The sequence below is a fragment of the Poromitra crassiceps genome, assembly GCF_964638095.1.
Source record: "Poromitra crassiceps genome assembly, chromosome: 2".
NCBI classification, from domain to species: Eukaryota; Metazoa; Chordata; class Actinopteri; order Beryciformes; family Melamphaidae; genus Poromitra; species Poromitra crassiceps.
Window position 1 is genome coordinate 43,635,462 of NC_139624.1, and position 22,500 is coordinate 43,657,961.

General features: G+C 45.3%; 2 protein-coding genes across 2 annotated transcripts in view; one reads left to right on the plus strand and one right to left on the minus strand.

The window, feature by feature from the left end:
* LOC310791116 (uncharacterized protein) overlaps window positions 1-18,389 on the plus strand; it is a gene marked incomplete at its 5' end in the record, with an annotated part of 27,326 nt that extends 8,937 nt beyond the window's left edge. The window contains 6 exons of the mRNA XM_083652817.1: window positions 7,129-7,396; window positions 7,798-8,023; window positions 8,308-8,344; window positions 8,548-8,648; window positions 17,165-17,456; window positions 17,574-18,389. Of these exons, the coding sequence (XP_083508943.1) occupies window positions 7,129-7,396; window positions 7,798-8,023; window positions 8,308-8,344; window positions 8,548-8,648; window positions 17,165-17,456; window positions 17,574-18,130 (1,481 nt within the window). The 3' untranslated portion in view covers window positions 18,131-18,389. The remainder of the gene's footprint in view (window positions 1-7,128; window positions 7,397-7,797; window positions 8,024-8,307; window positions 8,345-8,547; window positions 8,649-17,164; window positions 17,457-17,573) is intronic.
* Window positions 1-22,500, minus strand: part of cacna1c (calcium channel, voltage-dependent, L type, alpha 1C subunit) — a gene marked incomplete at both ends in the record, with an annotated part of 493,392 nt that overhangs the window by 208,161 nt on the left and 262,731 nt on the right. The gene's annotated exons all lie outside the window — the stretch shown is intronic.

Here is a 22,500-nt window from a genome sequence, read left to right on the forward strand (position 1 = left end):
CAGTTAAATAAACAATGCCCGTATTTATGTAATTTGTTAAGCCGCTGCGGTACATAAATTGCTCATCTTTCCCAGCTGAAATGGGTGTACGGAGTAAAGCTGGAGACACACTACACGACTTGTCAGCTCATTATAGACTGTCCGTTGGGTCGGTCACAATCAGCAGTTGGCCCAGAGCATCTGCTATTATGTGAGGGTGAAGGACTTTAATCTCTTGCCTCACAATCCAGTCGGGACTATCACAGTTATTTCAAACAAGCCTTTTATGACTCTGGCAAGTCTTCCTCATCTATAGTAGTACTCCCCCACTTGAGTACATGAGTCATATCACACTAGTCTGTGATATGATTCAAGTCTGAATGGAGACAGACAGGCAGAAACGACGGCAGTTCTGTGTTGTAGCGTGTAGTAGTGCATGTTGTCATGAGATTATGGCTGGATTATGGCTAGATGGAGGGCTGCATTAGAATTTGGGCAACATATAATCTCCAAATCCAAATCTTTGTCAAATCTCTGTGAGGCAAAACTGAAAAAAATTGTGATTATTATTATTATTATTATTATTATTATTATTATTATTATTATTATTATTATTAACAATAATAATAATAATAGTTTGTGAATGCTAGTAATAGTTTGACAGTCTGTTCAGTCATAGTGTGTCTCCAGCTCAAGGTGGCGAACACATTTACAGGCCAATGTGATACTGTATTTCCCAACAGCTCCAGGTGTGAGCATCACAGTGTAAAATAGTATTTAAGACTGAATACAGTTTCTTAACTGGATTTTCAGTACTAGCATAGCAGCAATTACAAGAGCAATTTGTTAGCCTGCTTGCTAGCTAACGCTTTGTTTGAAGGCCAGACCGGCACATACAGTACGGGTACTAAACCTCCGATCCTCTAGATGTAATTGCAATTTGATGTGTTTTTAGCTTTGAATTATGACAGTATTGTATGGATTAATTTAGTGTTAAAAAAAAACTTTGTTTTATAGAAATGTCTTTTTCTAGCTTGCTGTTATAAAAAGTGAAAGCGGTATTATATCGATTATTAGGATTAGGAAGTTATTAAGTTAAGATAGCCTGCCACTAAGCCTAATCAACACAACTAGCTTCCCGTTAGATATTAAACTGTCACCAACCGCGCTGGAAGTGGGGAGCTGCCGGGGCTGCAGCCCCCCCTGGTGGCGGCCTCAGCCCCTGCACCTTCCTGACGCAGCCCCCCCCAGCCCCCCCCAGCAGCCCCACCCTCATTTGGCGAAACTTCAGTGACTGTCACAGGCATCTCTCTCTCTCTCTCTCTCTCTCTCTCTCTCTCCCCTCATTTCCCCGTGGGTGCTCTGCTCTGGACTCTAGGCTGTGGCTGGGCGGGGTCGAGTCTCTTTACATTGATTTGATAGCAAACTCCACTCTATGTGACCCTGCTGACGTAGTGAGTAAACACACTTGTGCATTGAGCGGTATCAGAGAGAGAGTGACAGACTGACACATCTCAACACAAGTAGCCAAAACAAAATGAGGAGATTTTTGATCACAAAACCTAGTGCGTTTTCCACCACCACCAGTGCAACCGTGACGAGTAGCCTACGACTTCCAGTTCCAGGTGAGGTGTAGTAGTGTATGTTATAATGTTGGTTAAAACTTTTGATCTCTCAATCAATGTGTCTGTGTGGGTCGGTCGCTGATGCTGACGCTGTTCATGTTCTATGTTGCTGAGATGAGTGTGGTTTACAGCATGCTTCGGTCGCTTGTTCCTATTCTGTCGAACTGAAGTGGTGTGTGAAGTGTGTGTGTGTGTGTGTGTGTGTGTGTGTGTGTGTGTGTGTGTGTGTGTGTGTGTAGGTCGCTGTTAAATCTCCTATGGTGCGTTTGCATCAGCTTTATCGCTTTATCGGGGGATGGGTTGGGCGACGGGCATGCGCAAGCATGGGCAAGCACTGGCACAGACATAAATCGGCACCCCTGATTCCATTCAAGTTTTAAGACAATGTGCATTACAAGTGCCAACTTCACGCAGCATGCTCGCACAAGGCCGCGCCGCACAGCGCACTTTGCGTGTGCTCGCACCTCGCACGTGCACGCGCAAAGTGCTCGGCGCGCCGCGCACAGCGCGCCGCGCAAGTCCGAGTATATGCTTCAGACCCCCTCGTGGGAGATAGCTTCCCGCGCGCCTGACTGTCACCAACATAATTTTTACCACACTGCCATATATCTGAATCTGTTTGTTTATTTGCTTTACATCCTGCTACACAACAGCTTTTTTCTTGTTTCTCCCGTTATGTGAAGGCACATTCTTTCCCCCAAAAGGGGGCGTGGCCTTGGTGCTTGGCCCTTGATGATGCAATGCCAGTCTGGTCTATGCACACAGCCGTCTGTAGGGCGAAATGTTCTATTGGCTACCTGGAGGGTGATGTCACAAGGTTGACCGGACACCAAGGTACGGCTCCCCAGAGAGGACGAACAGTGCCACATGCCTGCCCTGGACACAATGACGTACAGATATAGAAACACAAACTCACACAGATACACACTCGCATACACAGAAACACAGATATAGGCAAACGGTAGGGACACACACACACACACACACACACACACACACACACACACACACACACACACACACACACACACACACACACACACACACCTGCCCTTCAGTCTGTGTCCCTGTTTAAGGACAAACTACAGTAGTGAGAATTCCGTGGATCGGTAGGAACAAACAACAACAACAAATTACAGAAGGGTGGAATAAAATAAGGACATGGAAAGAATTAAGACATTAAAAGCAAAGGAAAGGAAAGGAAAGGATGATGGGACAAAGCTTCTATGATTGCACCTAATCAGTATGCTATTATATCGGATTGCTTTATTGTACCAATGCCCACCAATGTAGCATGACGTACATTAGCAAATTCAATTAACATCCATCAGAAAATTAGCATTAGCATTTCATTTCATTTGAATAGCATGCTAGCAAGATTTCCCCTGTGGACCAGGTTTAATGATTTCTAATGACACCACAGGCCATGTACTGTAATAAAACCCAAGGAAGAGAATATTAGTGATGATAAAACTGCATTAGCATCTCCCATTAAGATCCATCAATATATTAGCATCATAGGCTAATGCAACAGTACTCCCAATGGAGAAGATCTCTCTCTTTCTCTCTCCCCTCACTTTGTCCCATCCTCTCTCCTCATTTCCTCCACAGAGCAAATGTTAATAGTGATTATCCATTTATCCACCCATTCTTCATTCTCTCTGCCCCCTCTCTCACTCCCTTTTCTCTCATTATCCTTCTCTCGCTCTCTCATTCACTCAATCACTTGTCCCCATCTCCCGTTCCATCTGCCAGTCCATTCATAGCTCTCTCAATCCTTCTATCCATCCTTTAGTGCCACCCAACATCTCTCCACTGATCTCTTCCTCCTTCAACAAAGCACAAATCCCTCTATCCGTCCATCAGCCCCTCAATCCATCCCTCCCTTCTTAAAAAACTCTCTGGACCTTGACTCTTCCCTCCCTCGCTCCCTTTCTCTCTCCATCTCTCCTTGCCTCAATCTGGCCTTGAATTCAACACCTTCCGCATAAATCTTTCTTTTCATCCCTTTTCCCATCATTCAGAACATTTGCCTGTCCTTGTATCCCATGCCAGAACTACCCATTTACCTATCTGATTTCCTTCCTTCTTTGCTTCTAGGGCTGCAACTAACGATTATTTTCATTATCGATTCATCTGTTGATTATTTTCTAGTTGTTTGGTCTATAAAATGTCAGAAAATGGTGACAAATCTTGTTCAGTGTTTCCAAAACCCCAGATGACATCCTCAAATCTCTTGTTTTGTCTACAACCCAAATATATTCAGTTTACTGTCATAGAGTAGTAAAGAAACCAGAAAATATTCACATTTTAGAAACTGGAATCAGATAATTCTGACTTTTTTTTTTAATTAAAAAAATACTCAAAATGATTGTCAAATGTTTATTAAATGGTAAAATGGTAAATGGCCTGCATTTATATAGCGCTTTTATCCAAAGCGCTTTACAATCAGTAGGTACATTCACCCATTCATACACCGATGGCGGCAGGCTACCACGCAGGGTGCTGGCACACCATCAGGAGCAATTTGGGGTTCAGTATCTTGCCCAAGGACACTTCAACATGCAGACTGGAAGAGGCAGGAATTGAACCACCGACCTCTTTTATCCAAAGTGATTAGTGGACAACCCGCTCTACCTCCTGAGCTACAGCCGCCCAATAAAATTAAAATAGTTGATTAACTTTCTGTCAATCGACTAATCGATTCATCGATTAATCATTGCATCTCTACTCCTTCCTTCCTTCCCTTGCCTGATGAACATCAAAGATCCTGAAGGATGACTCTGCGCTTTGCTGTGCTGTGGTTTCCCTTGTTTTGTCTGTTAATTCAGTGTTTAGTTGTAACTCCTGGTGCACTTTCACGAGAGGAGCTCATGAACATAGGCAAAACCACTACCCTGAGGATTTATTGCCTGAGTTTCTTGTTTCTCCGGTGGAACTGCTGGACATCATGGCCAAAGGGGGGCTTGCTTGAGCCATTTTCCGGAGGTGAAGAGAAGTGGAAAGCCAGGGGGGGGTGGGGTGGGGGTGGGGGGTGGGGGTGGTGTTATTCGTAGACTCCGACAACGCGGTCAACGCTCACCACTGCCCAGAATGTTCCTCTCAACCGTCCGATCATCACTAGGAAACAAACTTGACAAACTCCAGTTACTGTTGAACAGAAACAGGGACTTTGCTACCACATCTGCCCTATGTGTCACTGAAACATGGCTATGTGAATCAACACCAGACAACCTAGCCCTAACCCTATGTGTCACTGAGACATGGCTCAACACCAGACAACACGCTGCTTCTGGAAGGATTACAGCTTTACACAGCGGATCGTAATCCAGCGCTCTCTGGCAAGATGAAGGGCGGAGATCTGTCTTTCTACGTTAACAGTGGCTGGTGCAAAGACGTAGCAGTTAGACTGTGGTACTATTCTCCCTCACTAGAGAGATTCATCATCAAATGCAACCCATATTACTCTCCACGTGAATTCTCCTCATTCATTCTGGTCAGTGTCTACATCCCACCACAAGCCAATGTGGATGAAGCACACATGAAGGCTTGCTCGCTGACCAGATACTGCACAAGGAGAGGAAAAGCCTGGGCTCCTTTGTTGTCATCCTCTGCGATTTCAATCAAGGAGGACTATCCCAGGAACTCCCCAAATACCGCCAGCTGATTAAATGCCCAACCAGAGGTGAGAAGGTATTGGATCATTCTGGACCATAAACAATGCTTACCGGGCCATCCCCCACGCTCCCTTCGGACACCATGCCATCATTCATTTAATGCCCACATCCAGACAGCAACTAAAACACACTAAACATGTTGTGAGGAGGTCAAGAAAGTGGAACAGTGAAGCTGTGGAAGACCTCTGTGCATGCTTGACTGTACAGACTGGGATGTACTCAGGGCTGCCATGAACAGTCTGGATGAATATACTGATGCAGTCACTTTTTTTTTTACTATTTTTGGGGCATTTTGCCTTTATTTGATAGGATAGTATGTGCTAGACAGCGACGGGAAACCAGGGAGGGAGAGAGCGGAGGACTGACATGCAGCAAAGGACCCCAGGTCAGATTCGAACCTGGGTCAGCTGCGTGAAGGACAACGCCTTAAAGTCCCTGGAAACCAAAATCCACAAAAACCTTCTAACTATGTTATTTAGGGTCTTATGTGAGTAATTGGGTGCCTCAGAAAGTAGGAGACATTAGTTTCAACCCAAACCCCCAAAATCGCTTTAAATAATGAAGGGCTGTATTTCCAGTTCCGCATTGAAGAGAGCAGTGCCCGACGTGCTCAAATGAAAAATCTTATCACGTCATAAGCTCGGTCCGTTCTACAAAACCTTCGTGAACCCGCAGGCAGCCTGCTCAGTCTCTTTCTATCGAATGGAGCGCGGTGTGTGTGTGTGTGTGTGTGTGTGTGTGTGTGTGTGGCGCTGCGTCTTTGCGGACTCTATCCGAATGTGGCAGAGTGTGGAGGTCTGCCTCGCTCATGATTCGTCCAGAATTTGAGGAAGCAGTCGGGCCAGCGAGCCAAACACACACATGCACGGACGGACGCACCCGCACACACAGGTTCAATGTGGACACGCCCACACAATCCCAGAGGGAGCGAGAGGGGAGAATTTAGCTTATTTCTCCATGACTTTCAAACCTAAATTTATATACTTTGCAACGTTCATCATCATTCGAATTTGGCTGGTGGCTGATTAACATAGGTTCCTGTGGTGTGATGAACTCAAAATGCATATTTATGTTGGGTTTCCAGGGTCTTTAAGGGTACGCATTCTACCAGGTGAGCCACTGGGACGCCCATGATGCATCATGCGTCAGTTTCTGTGAGGATAGCTGCATTACAACATGCTCCAAGTACAACAACAGCAAGAGCTGGTTCACGGCTGAACTTAAGAAACTCAGACTGGAGAAAGAGGAAGCGTTCAGAAGACATCGGCTTAAAGGGATAGTTCGATTTCGCTCATGGCCCCCTTCCTACTCAGCAGGCAGCTATCTGTGCCTGCCACAGCTGGATTGCAATTCCCCTATCTCGGTGCACGATGTGTCCAGAGTGCTTTACCCCATACACTGACTGTATGCAAGTACCTCATAGGACCCAACTTCAAACAAACTGAACTATCCCTTTAAAGAGTGCAAATACAGGTTTGATAAGGCAATATAGTTGTTAAACGCCTGTATTCACGACTCCATCAGCAGGTCTCGGGCAATGACTCAGCCTCTGTTTGGAAAGGATTGAGAGAGATCGGGGGCTTCAAACCGTCTGCTAAGCACTCCATGACCCTCATATAGCCAGCTGCTTGAATGAGTTCTAGTGCCGCTTTGACAGACAACGCAGCCCTGACCCCATCCCCTCCAAAACCTCTCATCTGCTCAACCAGGCCACCAAATCCTCCACCCCCCCAGACCTCCCCAAACAGCTCCAGTCCACCTCTCTGCATTCAGGAGAGATGTAAACAGGCTCTTTAAAAGGCAGAAGTCACAAAAACCAGCTGGACCTGAGTCTGTCTCACCCTCAGCCCTAAAGTACTGTGCTGATAAGCTGGCCCCAGTGTTCACCGACATCTTCAACACCTCACTGGAGACATGCCATGTTCCAGCCTGCTTCAAGACCTCAACTATTATCCCCATCCTGAAAAAGACAAGGCTCGTGGCACTAAAAGGCTACGAACCCGTCGCCTTGACCTCTATGGTCATGAAGTCCTTCGAACGCCTTGTTCTATCCTACCTAAAATCCATCACAGACCCACTCCTGGACTCCCTGCAGTTCACCTACAGAGCCAACAGGTCTGTAGGCGATGCCATAAACATGGCGCTCCACTACAGTCTCGTGCACCTGGACACTGCAGGAACCTACACCAGGATCCTGTTTGTGGACTTTAGCTCGTTCTTCAATACAATCATTCCGGCCCTGCTGCACGATAAGCTCTCCCAGCTGGGCGTGTCCGACTCCATCTGCAGATGGTCCATAGACTTTCTGACTAACAGGAAGCAGCACATACTGTAAGGCTGGGGAAGCATGTCACCAACTCCGGGACCATCATCACCGGAGCTACCCAGGGCGGCATCCTCTCTCCACAATTCTTCCCTGTAGACCAACCAGCACGTCCAGACACCAGTCCATCAAGTTCCTGAAATTTGCAGATGACACCACCTTGATAGGGCTAATCTCTGACGAGTGCGTACAGGCGGGAGATCGACCATCTGATGACTTGGTGCAGTCAAAACAACTTGGAGCTCAACACTCAAAAGACAGTGGAGATTGTTGTGGACTACAGGAGGAATGCAGCCCCACCTTCACCCATCACCCTGGGTGACTCCCCAATCAACACTGTGGAGTCCGTTCGCTTCCTAGGATCCATCATCAGCTGGGACCTGAATTGGGAATTGAACATCAGAGCTCTAACCATGAAGGCAAGACAGAGGATGTATTTCCTTTGGCTGCTGAAGAAATTCAAAGTACCAAAACAATGGTGCTCTTCTACACCTCCACTGTTGAGTCCATCCTCACCTGCTGCTGCCCTCAAGGACATCTCCAGACTGCAGCGCATCATCAGCATCTGTGCTGAAAAGGCAATCGGATGCAGCATGCCCTCCCTTCAGGACCTGTACACCACCAGGACACTGAAGCGGTCTTGGAAAATCATGGCAGAGCCCTCCCACCCAGTCCACCATCTCTTTGCACTCCCCCTTGGCAGGAGACTGAGGTCTGGCAGAACAAGAACCCGTCACAAGGTCAATTTCTTCCCAACTGCCATTTTGCTGTTTGTCTCTCTGTCCATCTCTATCGTCGACCAAACACAGGCACCTACAGTACACAAATACACACCTCTCCCTTCCTCATTCCTCCCTCTTCCCCTCCATCCCTCCAGGGTTTGCCCATTAGTTCTGCTTGCTTGGTGTTCGATGGAGCCTGTCCCCCACGTTGGCCCCCTCAGAGCCCCCATGGAACCTCCGTTTCATCAATCTCCATGCTGCTGACAGGAAACTGACCCAGGGGGCACTGTCCCTGCTGCTTGGAGCCAAGATGGCTGATAGGGTAAGGGGAAAGGCGGAGAGGTAAGGAAGGGGCAGAGAGCGAGAGAGAGAGAGAGGTGGGGGACATACTGTAGGACTAGGTTTTGTGAAATTGGTGTGTGTGTTTGTTTGTTTTTGTTTGTGTGTGTGTGTGTGTGTGTGTGTGTGTGTGTGTGTGTGTGTGTGTGTGTGTGTGTGTGTGTGTGTGTGTGTGTGTGTGTGTGTGTGCGTACATGTGTGTGTGCACATGTGTGTGTGTGTGTGTGTGTGTGTGTGTGTGTGTGTGTGTGTGTGTGTGTGTGTGTGTGGTACTCAGCCTTAGGTACAATATCACCGAGCAGCAGTGTGGCTATTATCAAAAAGCCCATGTCTCTCTCTCTTTCCTAGTCTCTCTTTCAATGTTTCTCGGTGTCTCTCTTCCTGCTCTCTCTCTCTCTTTCCCCCTTCCTCCTTCCTCACACAAACCCTTCAGCTGCACTGTGTTGTGCTGTGTTATCGTACGGCCATCTCCAGTGTGTGTGTGTGTGTGTGTGTGTGTGTGTGGGGGGGGGGGGCATGAAGCTAAAGGGAGATTTCATGGTATTAAGCTGATACACTAAAAGCACAGTAGAGGGCACAGGGGCTAACAAGCATTCTACCAATGGATTTACAGAGCCACATGTAATCCACCAAACACACAAACTCACGCACGCACGCACGCACGCCGCGCACACACACACACACACACACACACACACACACACACACACACACACAGGCAGGCAGAGGCAGGCATGCATGTATGTGCACACATGTGCAGCAATGTACACACTCTCTTTCTCCACCATCAAATAAATGATGACTGAAAGAACAGTAGAGAGGGAGAGGAAAGGGAGAAGGAGGCAGGGCTGGGTGATATGGTTGAAATCAATAGCACAATTAATCAAAAGGATTTTTGTCTATATCAATTTGGGATGCACCGATACCGATATGGGTCCGATACTGTGCTCATTTACTGTCATGACCATGCTCGATACCACCTTACGGCATGCAGCGTGACTTTAAAGTCGAAGTGAACCGGAACGGAATGCACCAGCGCGAGCGTCGGACACTGAAAACGAATTGAGAGGCGGACCATATACGTGTCGATGATTTGATTTGACAATTCTGAGGACTGGCTTTGGCATTGGCCAATCCTGGCGTGTTCCACCCCCAAATCGAGTGGGATTCAGCCTGTTGTCATGCTACGCGAGTGGGATCCGCAGAGTACCAGGGAGCCAGCTGCTCCCCAGCTGCTCTCCCGCGCACCATTATCATTATAAATGTAAATAATATTCCTGGAATGCGTGTTTTAACGAGCCAGTTACATTTCTTTGCATTCTTAGACATTACCGTTTGATTTAGTTTGCATAATTGCTCAAGTTAGTAGTTAGTTTATGGGCTAGGAACTCTGCCAGATGACAGGCACTAGGCGCCATTTTCCCCTTCATTTGGAAGAGAAAATTATCCTGAAATGAAGATTTGATTGACAGCTGCATGTCGTGAAATTATTGGTTGAAATGGGGTAGAAATTTGATAGTACTAGCCTGACGTCAGCAAACTGTAAATTACTTTTATCAATGAAATCTTGAAAAACGAACTTTTGATGTGAAAAAGTGTGAAAAACTAAAGAAATTAGATTGTTGTGATTTGTTTAGCATACATTATTAAATAGGTGCACTGCATACCCAGGTATTTGAACTAAAAGAAAATAAGTCATTCTTAGGTTCAGCTCGACTTTAACTTGAAAGCAGCAACAGGCTCACAGCGTTGCAGAGAGGCTTGGCTGTTCACTATAGCAGCGTGTTTTGCATGGAGAAAGTTGTTGTCTGCCTGGAGCGCTTTGTGAGGAGGAATAAAAAGCTATCAGAGGTCAGTCATCACCTGCAGCAACACAGCCGCTCGCTCACCCTCGCTCGCCCATTCACTCACTGCGCTAGCTTGCGGTTAACCTGCAACAAGCAAAGGCTTACCAGACATTTGCAATAGATGGACATTTATACATGTCCTGTATAATCCATACTGCCCTTACAGTAACGTAAACGTCTTATTTGGTCACTACACCGGCTGTCGGGTTGTATGCATTGTATTGATGGTGCCTTCATTGTCCAGACTCCATTCAGTAAAGGTGATTGGTGCATTCAAGGTCCATTCAGTAAAAATTAGCTTTATACACACGGTGTGGACCTGTGTACATATTCAGGATTTCTGGGTGAAGGTAGTCTCAAAGTTGAATCTGGTTTTCAATAAAGAATTGGATTTAGTTCCAGTATGCCTTTTGTTGGGATTCCCACACCCTAAAGTCAAGGGGATTTATAGACAAACATTTATCAATGTGTCAACATATGCGGCACCATATACACCTAAAAGCATACTGCTAAACTGGATATCAAATAAACCACCATCAATTTCAGAGTGGCATAAAGTAATATTTGGGGGTGTGGTGTGTGTGTGTGTGTGTGTGTGTGTGTGTGTGTGTGTGTGTGTGTGTGTGTGTGTGTGTGTGTGTGTGTGTGTGTGTGTGTGTGTGTGTGTGTGTGTGTGTGTGTGTGTGATCATTGAGAAGGCACGATTGAGAAGGCACGCCAAGACTTTGAGGAACCATTTAGGAGGGGGGGGGGGGTTCTGCGTGGAGGGAATGTTATTTAAAAAGAAGTGTATATTTGAATAGGATGATGACTGTATTATTGATGAGAATAAAGATATGTTTGAAAAAAAAAAATCTTGTAAAATATAAATAAACAGTCTGCAAAAAAGTAATATCGGTGCATCCCTAATATCAATATATCATGATAATTAATGTATGCAAAATCACATTAGAGAATCAAATTAATGTTCATCTCATTGATTTCATTCAAATAATATTCCTACGATACCACATTTTATAAGAGTTTTTAAGTAAAATTAGCTTGTCATCAATTTAGACAGCAGAAATTTGTGTCATGATATTATCTTCATATCATCACAATATGATTACACTGATAGACGATAAATGATTAAATTGAATTATCGCCCATCCCTAGAAGGAGGATAAAGAGGAAGGATGAGAGGAGGATGAAGAGGAGGGGGAGGTGTTGGTGTAAGTGAGCCTACAGTAAAAAAGACAAGAAAAAGAGTGGGTTTTTGTGACAGCTATATCTATATAAAAATTCAAGACTTTGAATACAGATTTGTTAATAATGTGAATGTTTGCTCCTAAAACATTGACGACGCTGTACATGTACAGTATCTGGACCCAACTGTCAGCAGAGCACGTGGAGATCATCTCTGTTTAATTTTTTGAAACAGAGATGTTTCAAAAGGAAACACCCCCTCTTGCATGATGTTGCACACTGAGCCTCTGGGCAGCTCACTGGAGCAGCTGGGGGTTAAGTGCCTTGCTCAAGGGCCACTCGACCACAGTCATCCAGGCAGCAGAGAGGGTTACTCACTCAGTCACACAGGCAGCGGAGAGGGTTACTCACTCAGTCACACAGGCAGCAGAAAGGGTTACTCACTCGTCAGGTGGCTCCTTCCGCATTTTGGCACTATAGTCCTCCTAATTACCTACCTACCTACCAATTACATAAAAAAGAAAATGCGTTCCTTTCACATGGTGTAATCGTCACTGCCCACTGGTAGTGCTGCACGATTAATCTAATCGCAATCGCGATGTCAGCACGTGTGATTACATAACCGCAAAAGCGTGCGATTATTATTATTATTTTCACGTCTTTTTGAGTGTGTGTGTGTGTGTGCCTCTAAACGTTACACGCGACGCAGCAAACACACGTTTCTCTGCCATCACACTGGGCATCAACACTAGCGGGAGACTTCTCCCATGCACCCCCGCAAATAAGTAATGTTATGCACAGCAAGGTTACATCTTACCGAGAGGGAGAGAGAGAACATCCCATGATCGTTAACAGCGAGCTATGCTAATAACTAGCTCGCCATTCAGAAACGCATGTAAACAGCCGTGTGATTAGTGAGAACGTCAGTAAAATAAGGAGAGAGCTGCAGGTGCTTATACAGAACTAGTGCACGTTTAAGTGCACAGTGGATAATGACCCGCTGTGATGAAGAATATAGCGAGATTAACAAGGTTGATAGCAGCAAAACACTGTTGCAGCTGCTTGCAGCAGCACATCCAGACTTTTAACTACCGGTAGCCTGTCACATGACGCCTTCATGGTCCCTCGATAAAGTCTACAGATGCACGTTACCTCACCTCTCTCTCAAGAAGCGTCACATGAGTGTGGCGTTTAAGGCCATCTGTCACTACAAAATAAATAAACGGGGTGTATCATTGTATTACTGGACAGACATGTAACTAACTTTGCAGTTTGAGCCATCGTCTATGTGCTGTAACACAGTGCAGTTTCTATTTTTCTGTTGTTTCTTTTTTACATGTTTGGGACAGGCAAATGTCTCAAAATGTTTTATTTTTTTGTAAAGATAATTTGATTTCAAATTGTTTTATTTATTTAGTTTGAATATATTTTAAATTGAAATATATTTCATGTATTTTAATCAATGTGAAACCGTGGTATTTTTGTCCAAGGTTATCATACAGTCAAAAACTCATGCCGGCACATCCCTAGATACCATTTGTTTATTATATCGCAATCACAATCGCAAATCACAATATTGTCCACCATAATCGCTAATCGTACCTTCCCCCCAAATCATGCAGCACTACTGCCCAGTGTGCTCACATACTTTCATGCGTCTTTCACGTTGGTATCATGTTAAGTAATACATCCACCAGTGGGCAGTAGAGAGTCAAATGTGTGCGTGTGTGTGTGTGTGGTTCTGCTGCGTTTCATGCGTATCTGTAAGCTTTCAGAGGACGGACAGAAATACGCATGAAATTAACGCAGATTACGGACAGAAGGCTCTGTCCGTCTCCGACTCCGTCTTTAACGTAGAGTATAATAGGGCCTTTGCCGGCGAAGTTTGCCTTTCACCCAACAGGAGGCAGTGAATGGGAAAAATGCACATGCAAATACATGCGCGCGGGAATGATCACACAGATACGTTAAAGCACATAACCTTGTGTGCACCCTCACGCGACCACACAAATGCATTGCACACCCATACAAACGCACAAACAGCTTACCCACAAACATGTACATTCACGCATTTCTAACACACACACACAAAACTACCCCCTCTGTGTGCTACTTTTCTGTAAGAATGGGTTGTGCGCTACTGCATTGATGAGTCATTAAACACATACACATACTAAAGAAAGTAAGTCTTCAGCTCCCTGGTGTGAATGACATTGAATCAGTCAATGTGTGAGTGATATGGGATTGGTGTATTTGCATGCTCCTATTTCCATCTTAACAATGGACAATTAACACTGCCTGAGGGACTCTCTCTTTCTCTCTCTTTCTCTCTCTCTTACACACACACACACACACACACACACACACACACACACACACACACACACACACACACACACACACACACACACAGACTTACATGTACAGTTAGACACACGTATGGCACTGGGCCTGATGAATTTGCTGGTTTCTGTTTCAGGCTTTAGCGGCCCGTGCTAACAATGGGTAGCAAGACCTGAGGGACCGACACACATGCACGCACACATGCGCACGCGCACACGCACACACACACACACACACACATACACACACACACACACACACACACACACACACACACACACACACACACACATACGCACACACACTCTCTCTTCCTCTCTCCCCCCTGTGGGTAGGGACAGAATATATTCTGGGCCATCGTTCAAAGCTTAGTAGGATTAGCTGTGTGATCTTGCCACATTTTTTTTAAATATATTTTCATATTTTTAGCGGGTTTGTGTTTTTGGCTCACTGAAGCAGATCAGCTTCTGAAAAAGAAGACTTCATCTCTATTAGCAAGCAGCCACATTCTGGAAAGTGAGCAGGGGCCCAAATATCATTGGAGCTGCTAGTGTTGGTACTCAAGGTGATAGAATAAAATAGAATAGAATAGAATAGAATATGTTACATTCTCTGTTATATTCTTATTATTCTTCTTTGCCCATTAGTGCCAGATATCAACTACTGTAGAGTCAGAGAAACAACAGTGCACGGTGATGATCAATATGAATCCAATTAAGACAATACTCTGAATACGACTGACTGCCAGCGATAAAAATAAGTCACTCCCTACACATCTTGTCCCTAACACAGTAGAATAGAAATATGACAGAAAGGTTCAATTCAGTTGGGAAACTTCGGCCGCGGCCAGAGTATAGATAGGTTCAGTGTGTTTGTGTGCCACCTCGAGTTAGTGTGCGTTGTCACATTAGATAGTGTGTGTGTGTGTGTGTGTGTGTGTGTGTGTGTGCTTTATGTGCATCTGAATGTTAACCAACCTGTTTCCTTGTGCATGAAGCTGTTTTTACTCAACAAAATTATATATTTTGAACAATAAAGAGTTATATTTTAATATGCTGCTTCCTAGTCATATACTTGGCTTAACCCATTTCAGACGGGATGACGTTCGCGTCATTCTCCCTTTAAAGACGGGATGCCGTTCGCGTCAATATACCTTTGAAGACGGGATGACGTATACGTCAATTTGTAGTTTAGCTGTAGTTTTTCGCCTATTTCCGGTCTCTAGGCAAATGAAATCATTCAGAAAACACACGTGGGGTCTCGCAATGCATTCTGGGGAGGAAAAGTTTTTCTTTCTTCACTTTGAAGCGGACCTGTAGCGATGGAGGAAGAAAATAATATTAGCGAAGGAAGCGATTTTGAAGACGCGGAATATTCCGAACATTCCACCGTTGATGAAGAGTTAAATGATGACCCAGTTACAGACCCAGATTGGCAGCCCTTGGACAGAGATCAGTGGGTCAGAACTATGTTTCAGGATGACGATGAGGATGAGTCTGACGAAGATGACCAATTCCAAGGCTTCCATGGAAACTGGGTAACGGAGCAGCGCTGTTACCGTCCTGTGCCGGTCAAAGCGTTCAAAAGGGTGCCCGGGGTGAAAAGCGGTGTTGGCTTACAAGCCGATTCCACACCTCTATTTTCTTTCGAGAAAATTTACACGGAGGAAATGTGGGACCGTCTTGTCACGGAGACGAACCGATATGCCGACCAGAGACGCACAATTCCCCCAGCCAAAAAAGCAGCCAAGTGGACGCCGGTAACAGTGAAAGAAATGAAAACATTCATTGGGCTGTGTCTCGCCATGGGGATAATGAAACTTCCCGTCCGAAGAGAGTACTGGCGGCTATCCAAAAACATCTTCAAAACCAACTTCGGCCAGAATATGTCCCGGGACCGATTTGACGCCATTTGGAGGTAGGCTAAGAACAATAATATTATCCTTGTTATTATAACCATTGCGTGATATAGATGCGCCCCATTGAATAGGATGCGCTATATAAATAATAGTAGTTTGATAGATAAAATGTAACATTAGTACCATTGTTATGATGCCCTAAGGGAAATGAAATATATTGCAAATGTATTAGAAGTGTAGTGGGAGTATTGCCATTGTAGCGAGCTTATACACTGGGGTAAGAAACCCCTGCTGGGCTCGGCTGCTACACCTATTGTGTGTGGGCAAACACCTAGTAGGCCTATTGTTATTCAATTGTCAGGAATGTGGAGAGAATGCGCTTCACTCTTTGCACCAAGACAGACACTGCACTTAGACAGACCCTGTAACCCTCAAGTGTAACTAACCTATATAATGATATAGCCTACAATTTTTCATTTCATCCAAGATGTGTCTACTTGTATATAATATACAATACAATATACAATATTGTATACAATATACAAGACATTATATTGTTTATAATATATTGTAATATGTGTCTAATTACCCCCCCTCCCCTACCCCCCCTCTTCCATCCTCCCCTCTCTCACCTCTTCAGATACCTTCACCTCCAAGATAACAACGCACGAGGCGACCCAGCTGATAAGCTCTGGAAACTGCGCTGGTACCTGGACTTCCTGAACCAGCGCTTCCAGGACCTCTATGAGGTCAACGGCACAGTCAGCATTGACGAATCAATGATCAAGTTCAAAGGCAGGCTTGGCTTCCGGCAATACCTGCCAATGAAGGTACTGCTGATTGATTGATCAAATTGTCTCACCTCTATTTTGCCTATGTAACCTGCATCTTTTGGTAATGTGTGAAATAAACATTCATTCATTCATTCATTCCAGCCAACCAAATGGGGCGTGAAGGTTTGGGTGATGGCGGAGAGCTCAACAGGCTACGTTCCGCACTTCAAAGTAAGGAAAAAAATCAGCACACCAAGAATATGCAAATATGTATTCTGTAATGTGTTGTTATTTGAGTGACCTTTCAAGCACCCAAGGCCCTTCCTCAGACTTGTGTTTCTTCTTGCAAACTCCCCAGGTGTACACAGGACGTGAAGCGGCGCCGCAGACGGGCCTGGCACAGCGCGTGGTGCTGGACCTCGCCAAGCCATACAATGGCACCTTCCTGTCCATTTATATGGACAACTTCTACACCAGTGTAGAACTCCTCCAGGAGATGAACGGCCTTTTCCTGTACGGCTGTGGCACCCTTCGGGCCAATAGGAAGGGGCTGCCGAAGGACCACAGCCTGACAAAGAGGGCTGCGCTGGGGAAGCACGAGTTCCGGGTGGCACAGCAGGATGACCTCACCTTCTGCGTGTGGCAAGACACAAAGACGGTGATGGTCTTGTCCAATCACCATGACCCCAGCGCAACAGGGACTGTAAGGCGGAGGAGAGATGAGACCCACCGGGCTGATGTGGTAGTGCCCGCTTGCCTGGCGGACTACCAGAGCCACATGAAAGGTTTGTTTTACAGATTTATGTTTTATAAACAAAAATTAAAATACTGTAAGCTTATATTCACTGAGGTCATTTGAGTGAAAATGTATGTATGTAAACAGAGTTCCATGTGTGTTCCAGGTGTGGATCTCCTCGACCAGATGATTGGATACTATGGTTTCGATCATCGGTCGAAGAAATGGTGGCGGCGTGTGTTCTTCTGGGGCCTGTCTGTGTCGTGCTACAACGCCTACGTTGCAGCCAGGTCTGTTGGAGGAAGGCACAAACATTACAAGGACTGGCTGGAGACCTTGCTGGAGGAGCTCATCACACCGGTGACAAGGAGGGCCCCTCCTGTGATCCCTCCTCCTTCTCCTCCTCCTCCTCTGTCCCCAGCTTCCAGACCAGCCTCTCCATTTGGCTCTCCTTCCACTCCAGAGAGCAGGGGAGCCTCCCCAGCACCAAGCACATCGAGCAGGGCAGCCTCCCCAGCACCCAGCACGTCAGGAGAAGCCACAGGTCCCCCAATGCACGACTTCGGGAAGGTGTTTGAGAAGCGGAAGCTCTGCAGGGAGTGCCAGTTGTTGCTGGACAAAAAAGATGTAGTAGGCAGTGGGCTAACTGTGTATGGCTGCATACAGTGTGACCTGCCTGTCCACATTGAGTGTTTTGGAAAACACTACAGACATTTTTTGTAAGTGTTTGCTAAACACTAGCTGACACTTTAGACACTTGCCCCTTTGATGGTAAATGGACTGCATTTTTTTTTATGGTTGCAAGGGGACACAAGGGGGCAGTGTGGAGCACATTTTTGATTTTATTTGAGTGGTTTGGAGTGATTTGTTGCTTGTTTTTTCATACGTTTTTTAGTTTTTTAAAAATTTTCTGTGTTTACAGCAATATTTGACAATGCTATTGAATTGTCATACCAATAAACACCTTTTACAAGGAAAGCCACATGTGTCAGCTCTCAAATGCCTTTTAAAGTGTGTTTTTATCTTCTACAGAGGCTGAGATATCACTATTTTAGTAGGCGTTGACATTTCTATGAAAAGTTCAGGATTTGGGGGTCTATTATCAAATCGGACTTAGGTTTTAGAGGCTATTTTTTAGGCGAAAATAGGCTGAAATGGGTTAACGGCATTTGAACCTGTTGTCTGTGGGTAGGGGGATCATGCCACAGGGGCGTCATGTGGGCGTGTGTCTTCCGACTACACTCTGTAGCATGTCAACAAGAATATGAATGGAATATTCTAAAGCAACTCACTCAATTTCCCCTCAGGGATCAATAAAGTTAATCGAAATATTGTCTTATTTAGATTACAATAAGGTGAATAGCGGGATTATTGCAGTCAATGTAAACGTAGTCATTGATTGCCTCCCAGAGGATGTGTAATTGTCAACACTTTGGAAGACAAAGTTTGTGACATCTTGCAGACAGACACAACCCACAGAAACAATCAAATCATGTAACGACGCCATGTAGCTTGTGTTAGCTAATTTTAAATAGGTCTCCTTGGAGGAAGCGGGTGTGTGGGGTCCTTGCTTTTAAAACCACACTCAGTGATTTGTGAGTCTCCTGTGAATTGCAGGGTTTTGAACCAAGCAGTAGCAAGCTGCAACCTCTTTCTCCTCCCCGGGTCTTCCTTCATTTTCTCATTGTGTCTTCCACCCTTTCTCCCTCTTTTTCCTCCTCTCTATCTCTCTCTACTCCTCCTTCTCTCTCTGTCGTTTACAGATGCACACACTCTATCCTTTCCTGCCCCTCTCTCTTTCTCTCTCTCTCCCTCTCTTAGACATCTTGAAGCTATCAGTATCTTGGCAGCCAAACAACAGAGAGGCAATACAGCACATGGAGAGAACATACCCACAATTCCACCGCCATGTCCAACACACATGTACACACACGCACACACGCACGTGCGCACACACACACACACACACACACACACACACACACACACACACACACACACACACACACACACACACACACACATGTACACACGTGTCTATAATTCCATTGTGTTATCTAGCTGGCAGGAGGCCTTCCTCAGTGTTTCCAAGGCAACAAGTTTGTAAATTTAGCGACACTGTGGTACATTGTGTGTGTGTGTGCGTGTGTGTGTGTGTGTGTGTGTGTGTGTGTGTGTGTGTGTGTGTGTGCGTGCGTGCGTGCGTGCGTGCGTGCGTGCGTGTGTTTTTGTGTGGAGTAGGATTAGATATCATTTTATAAAGATATTATTGAAAACATGAAAAGCAGCACACACGACCGCACTTGAAACCGTGATTGGATGACTGTTTCAGCCTCTTCCCACTTCTTCCTCTGAAGCGTCCGTGTCTCTTCCAGGCTGTTGTGAGCATTGTACAAAACAACGCTTGGACTTCTGTGTAAAGCATGTGTGAATAATAATGTATGTTTAAAGCGGTAATCTTAAAAAAGTTGTCTCCATTGAATCAAACAGTGTGGGTGGAGCTGGGATATTCTGTTGATGAAGTTTGAGTCTACTGCTGATACGGGATCTGTTCACTGTCACCTGTGGTAACACGAGGCTTGAGTCTACTGCTGATACGGGATCTGTTCACTGTCACCTGTGGTAACACGAGGGTTGAGTTTACTGCTGATACGGGATCTGTTCACTGTCACCTGTGGTAACACGAGGCTTGAGTCTACTGCTGATACGAGATCTGTTCACTGTCACCTGTGGTAACACGAGGCTTGAGTCTACTGCTGATACGGGATCTGTTCACTGTCACCTGTGGTAACACGAGGGTTGAGTCTACTGCTGATACGGGATCTGTTCACTGTCACCTGTGGTAACACGATGCTTGAGTCTACTGCTGATACGAGATCTGTTCACTGTCACCTGTGGTAACACGAGGCTTGAGTCTACTGCTGATACGGGATCTGTTCACTGTCACCTGTGGTAACACAAGGGTTGAGTCTACTGCTGATACGGGATCTGTTCACTGTCACCTGTGGTAACACGAGGGTTGAGTCTACTGCTGATACGAGATCTGTTCACTGTCACCTGTGGTAACATGAGGCTTGAGTCTACTGCTGATACGGGATCTGTTCACTGTCACCTGTGGTAACACGAGGGTTGCTGTGAGGAGCTGGCTGAAAGTTATAACTATGTTAACGTTATCCACACATCTCTCATCCTCTTTCCCTTCACATCTGCAGCCAGCAAAGAGGCATAAGAACTAAGGGCTTTTATTGCGTCATTCTTGCTTATTTTTGTGGCAACTACAGATCCAAATCCCATATTCTTTTCTCTCAACAGTGCACCAACTTTCATAACACTGGCTGTCCTTTCAGCATTTTAAATAGGGAAAAATTTACTTCATATAATAGCATGCATTGAATGTCGAAGACTTTTCTCTTTTTGCCAAATGCTTGCTCATGTGAACATCGCGAACAACAAGATGAGAGGAGGGGCCAAAATCAAAATAGACCAATTGAAGACAAATACAGCAAGGCAGGCAACCCAGCTGCAGCAGTGGGGTAGGGCTTTTGACAGGGTGAAGGCAAGCCCATCGCCCTGTATCGTGTTTGGTGGACATTAACTCAGAGAGACGCACCAGGAGAGAGAGACACAGCAGTTGAGTGAGTGAGTGAATGAGTGAGTGAGTAAGTAAGTAAGTGAGTGAATGGGCACTGCACTAGTACATTTAATTGCAAAGGCTATACGCCTCATCTTTTTATTTAGAGTGCAATGTTTTGTGTAAATGCGTAAAACTACAACTCTAGCTGTAGTTGTGTTTCCATCCAAGTGTATTGCAAATTTGAACCGAATTTTCAGAAAATCTGCAAAAGAAAATGTGAAATTATGTGCATTTCCATCCACTACTATTATACGGATATAGGAGTTGGTGTGCAGCCATGCTGTCTGCCTAGCTAGCTGGCAGCGCCCGAGGTGTATGAAAAACATGTATTAAAAGTTTCTAAACCTTCTAATTGTGCCTAAATGCATTGCTTACCTTACACGTGTATTTAGTGATGCTGACATGGGGAGTGCCTCCTAGCCTACCTACTGTATTCATAACAAGCCTTTTATGTTCGGGTGTAACTTTGGCAGTAAGCAAGGCAACAGGAAACTGCATAGTTTTTGAATGGGGTTTGGTTAATACGAGAGGTAACCGAGACAACGCAAGAATCGCAAAAATCGCAAAAAACAAGTGGCTGAAAACTTTTCAGCCACTTGTTTTTATGCAAATTTTCAATTTGCACAGGAAAAACCAGAGTGGAAACACCAGAAAATTCTGAAAAACCTTCAAATATCGCAAAAAAAAGTTTTCACGCTTGGAGGAGGTAGAAAAGTTAATGGAAAACCCACCTTGTGTCACGATGTATTAACTATCATCAGCTGCCTCCAGCATCAAACAGAGAGAGGGAGCAAATGCAATGATAACACGGCAACACGGACACCTCTACGCCGACAAGATGTCACTGGAAGTGGCTATGCAGCGTTGTGTGTACTTTGCATTTTATTTTCAAGGGCTCGATGGTCCCAGAGACCTTTAGAGACACCCCACTCCAGGCTCCGCCAATAATAAGAAATGGTACTCTTCTGGGGCCAGTTGCACCAACTGGTCTTAACTATGCCTGGTCGTAACTCCTACGTCGGTCTTAGTTAAGACCAGTCTTTAGAGTGGATTTACGTCTGTTGCACCAACACGGCTTACGTCTGGTCTTAACTATGCTGGTCGTAGCAATGCGCGTCCATGTGAATTGCCAGGGAATGCACCCTGATTAGATGATGTTGCAAAAAATGTGCCTCGCGACCTGCTTGGAGCGCACTGTGCCACTACGCTCTATCAGCCACTACTGTATGTGCATCACTACACCCTCCCTCCTCCCACCCTCCCTCGCTCCGGGGGAAAAATGGCGGCGATTGAGCCAGACAGACAGTCTGAATGAAATTGAATGTAACGTTCCCAATTCTATGTATTAAATTCTAAAAAATTAACGGCAACATTTGGGAAGGCTAAGCCACACAACTAGTTAGTTATAATCTAACATCGTGCTTTCAAAGACGGAGAACTGGCTGTGTTACGACGATGA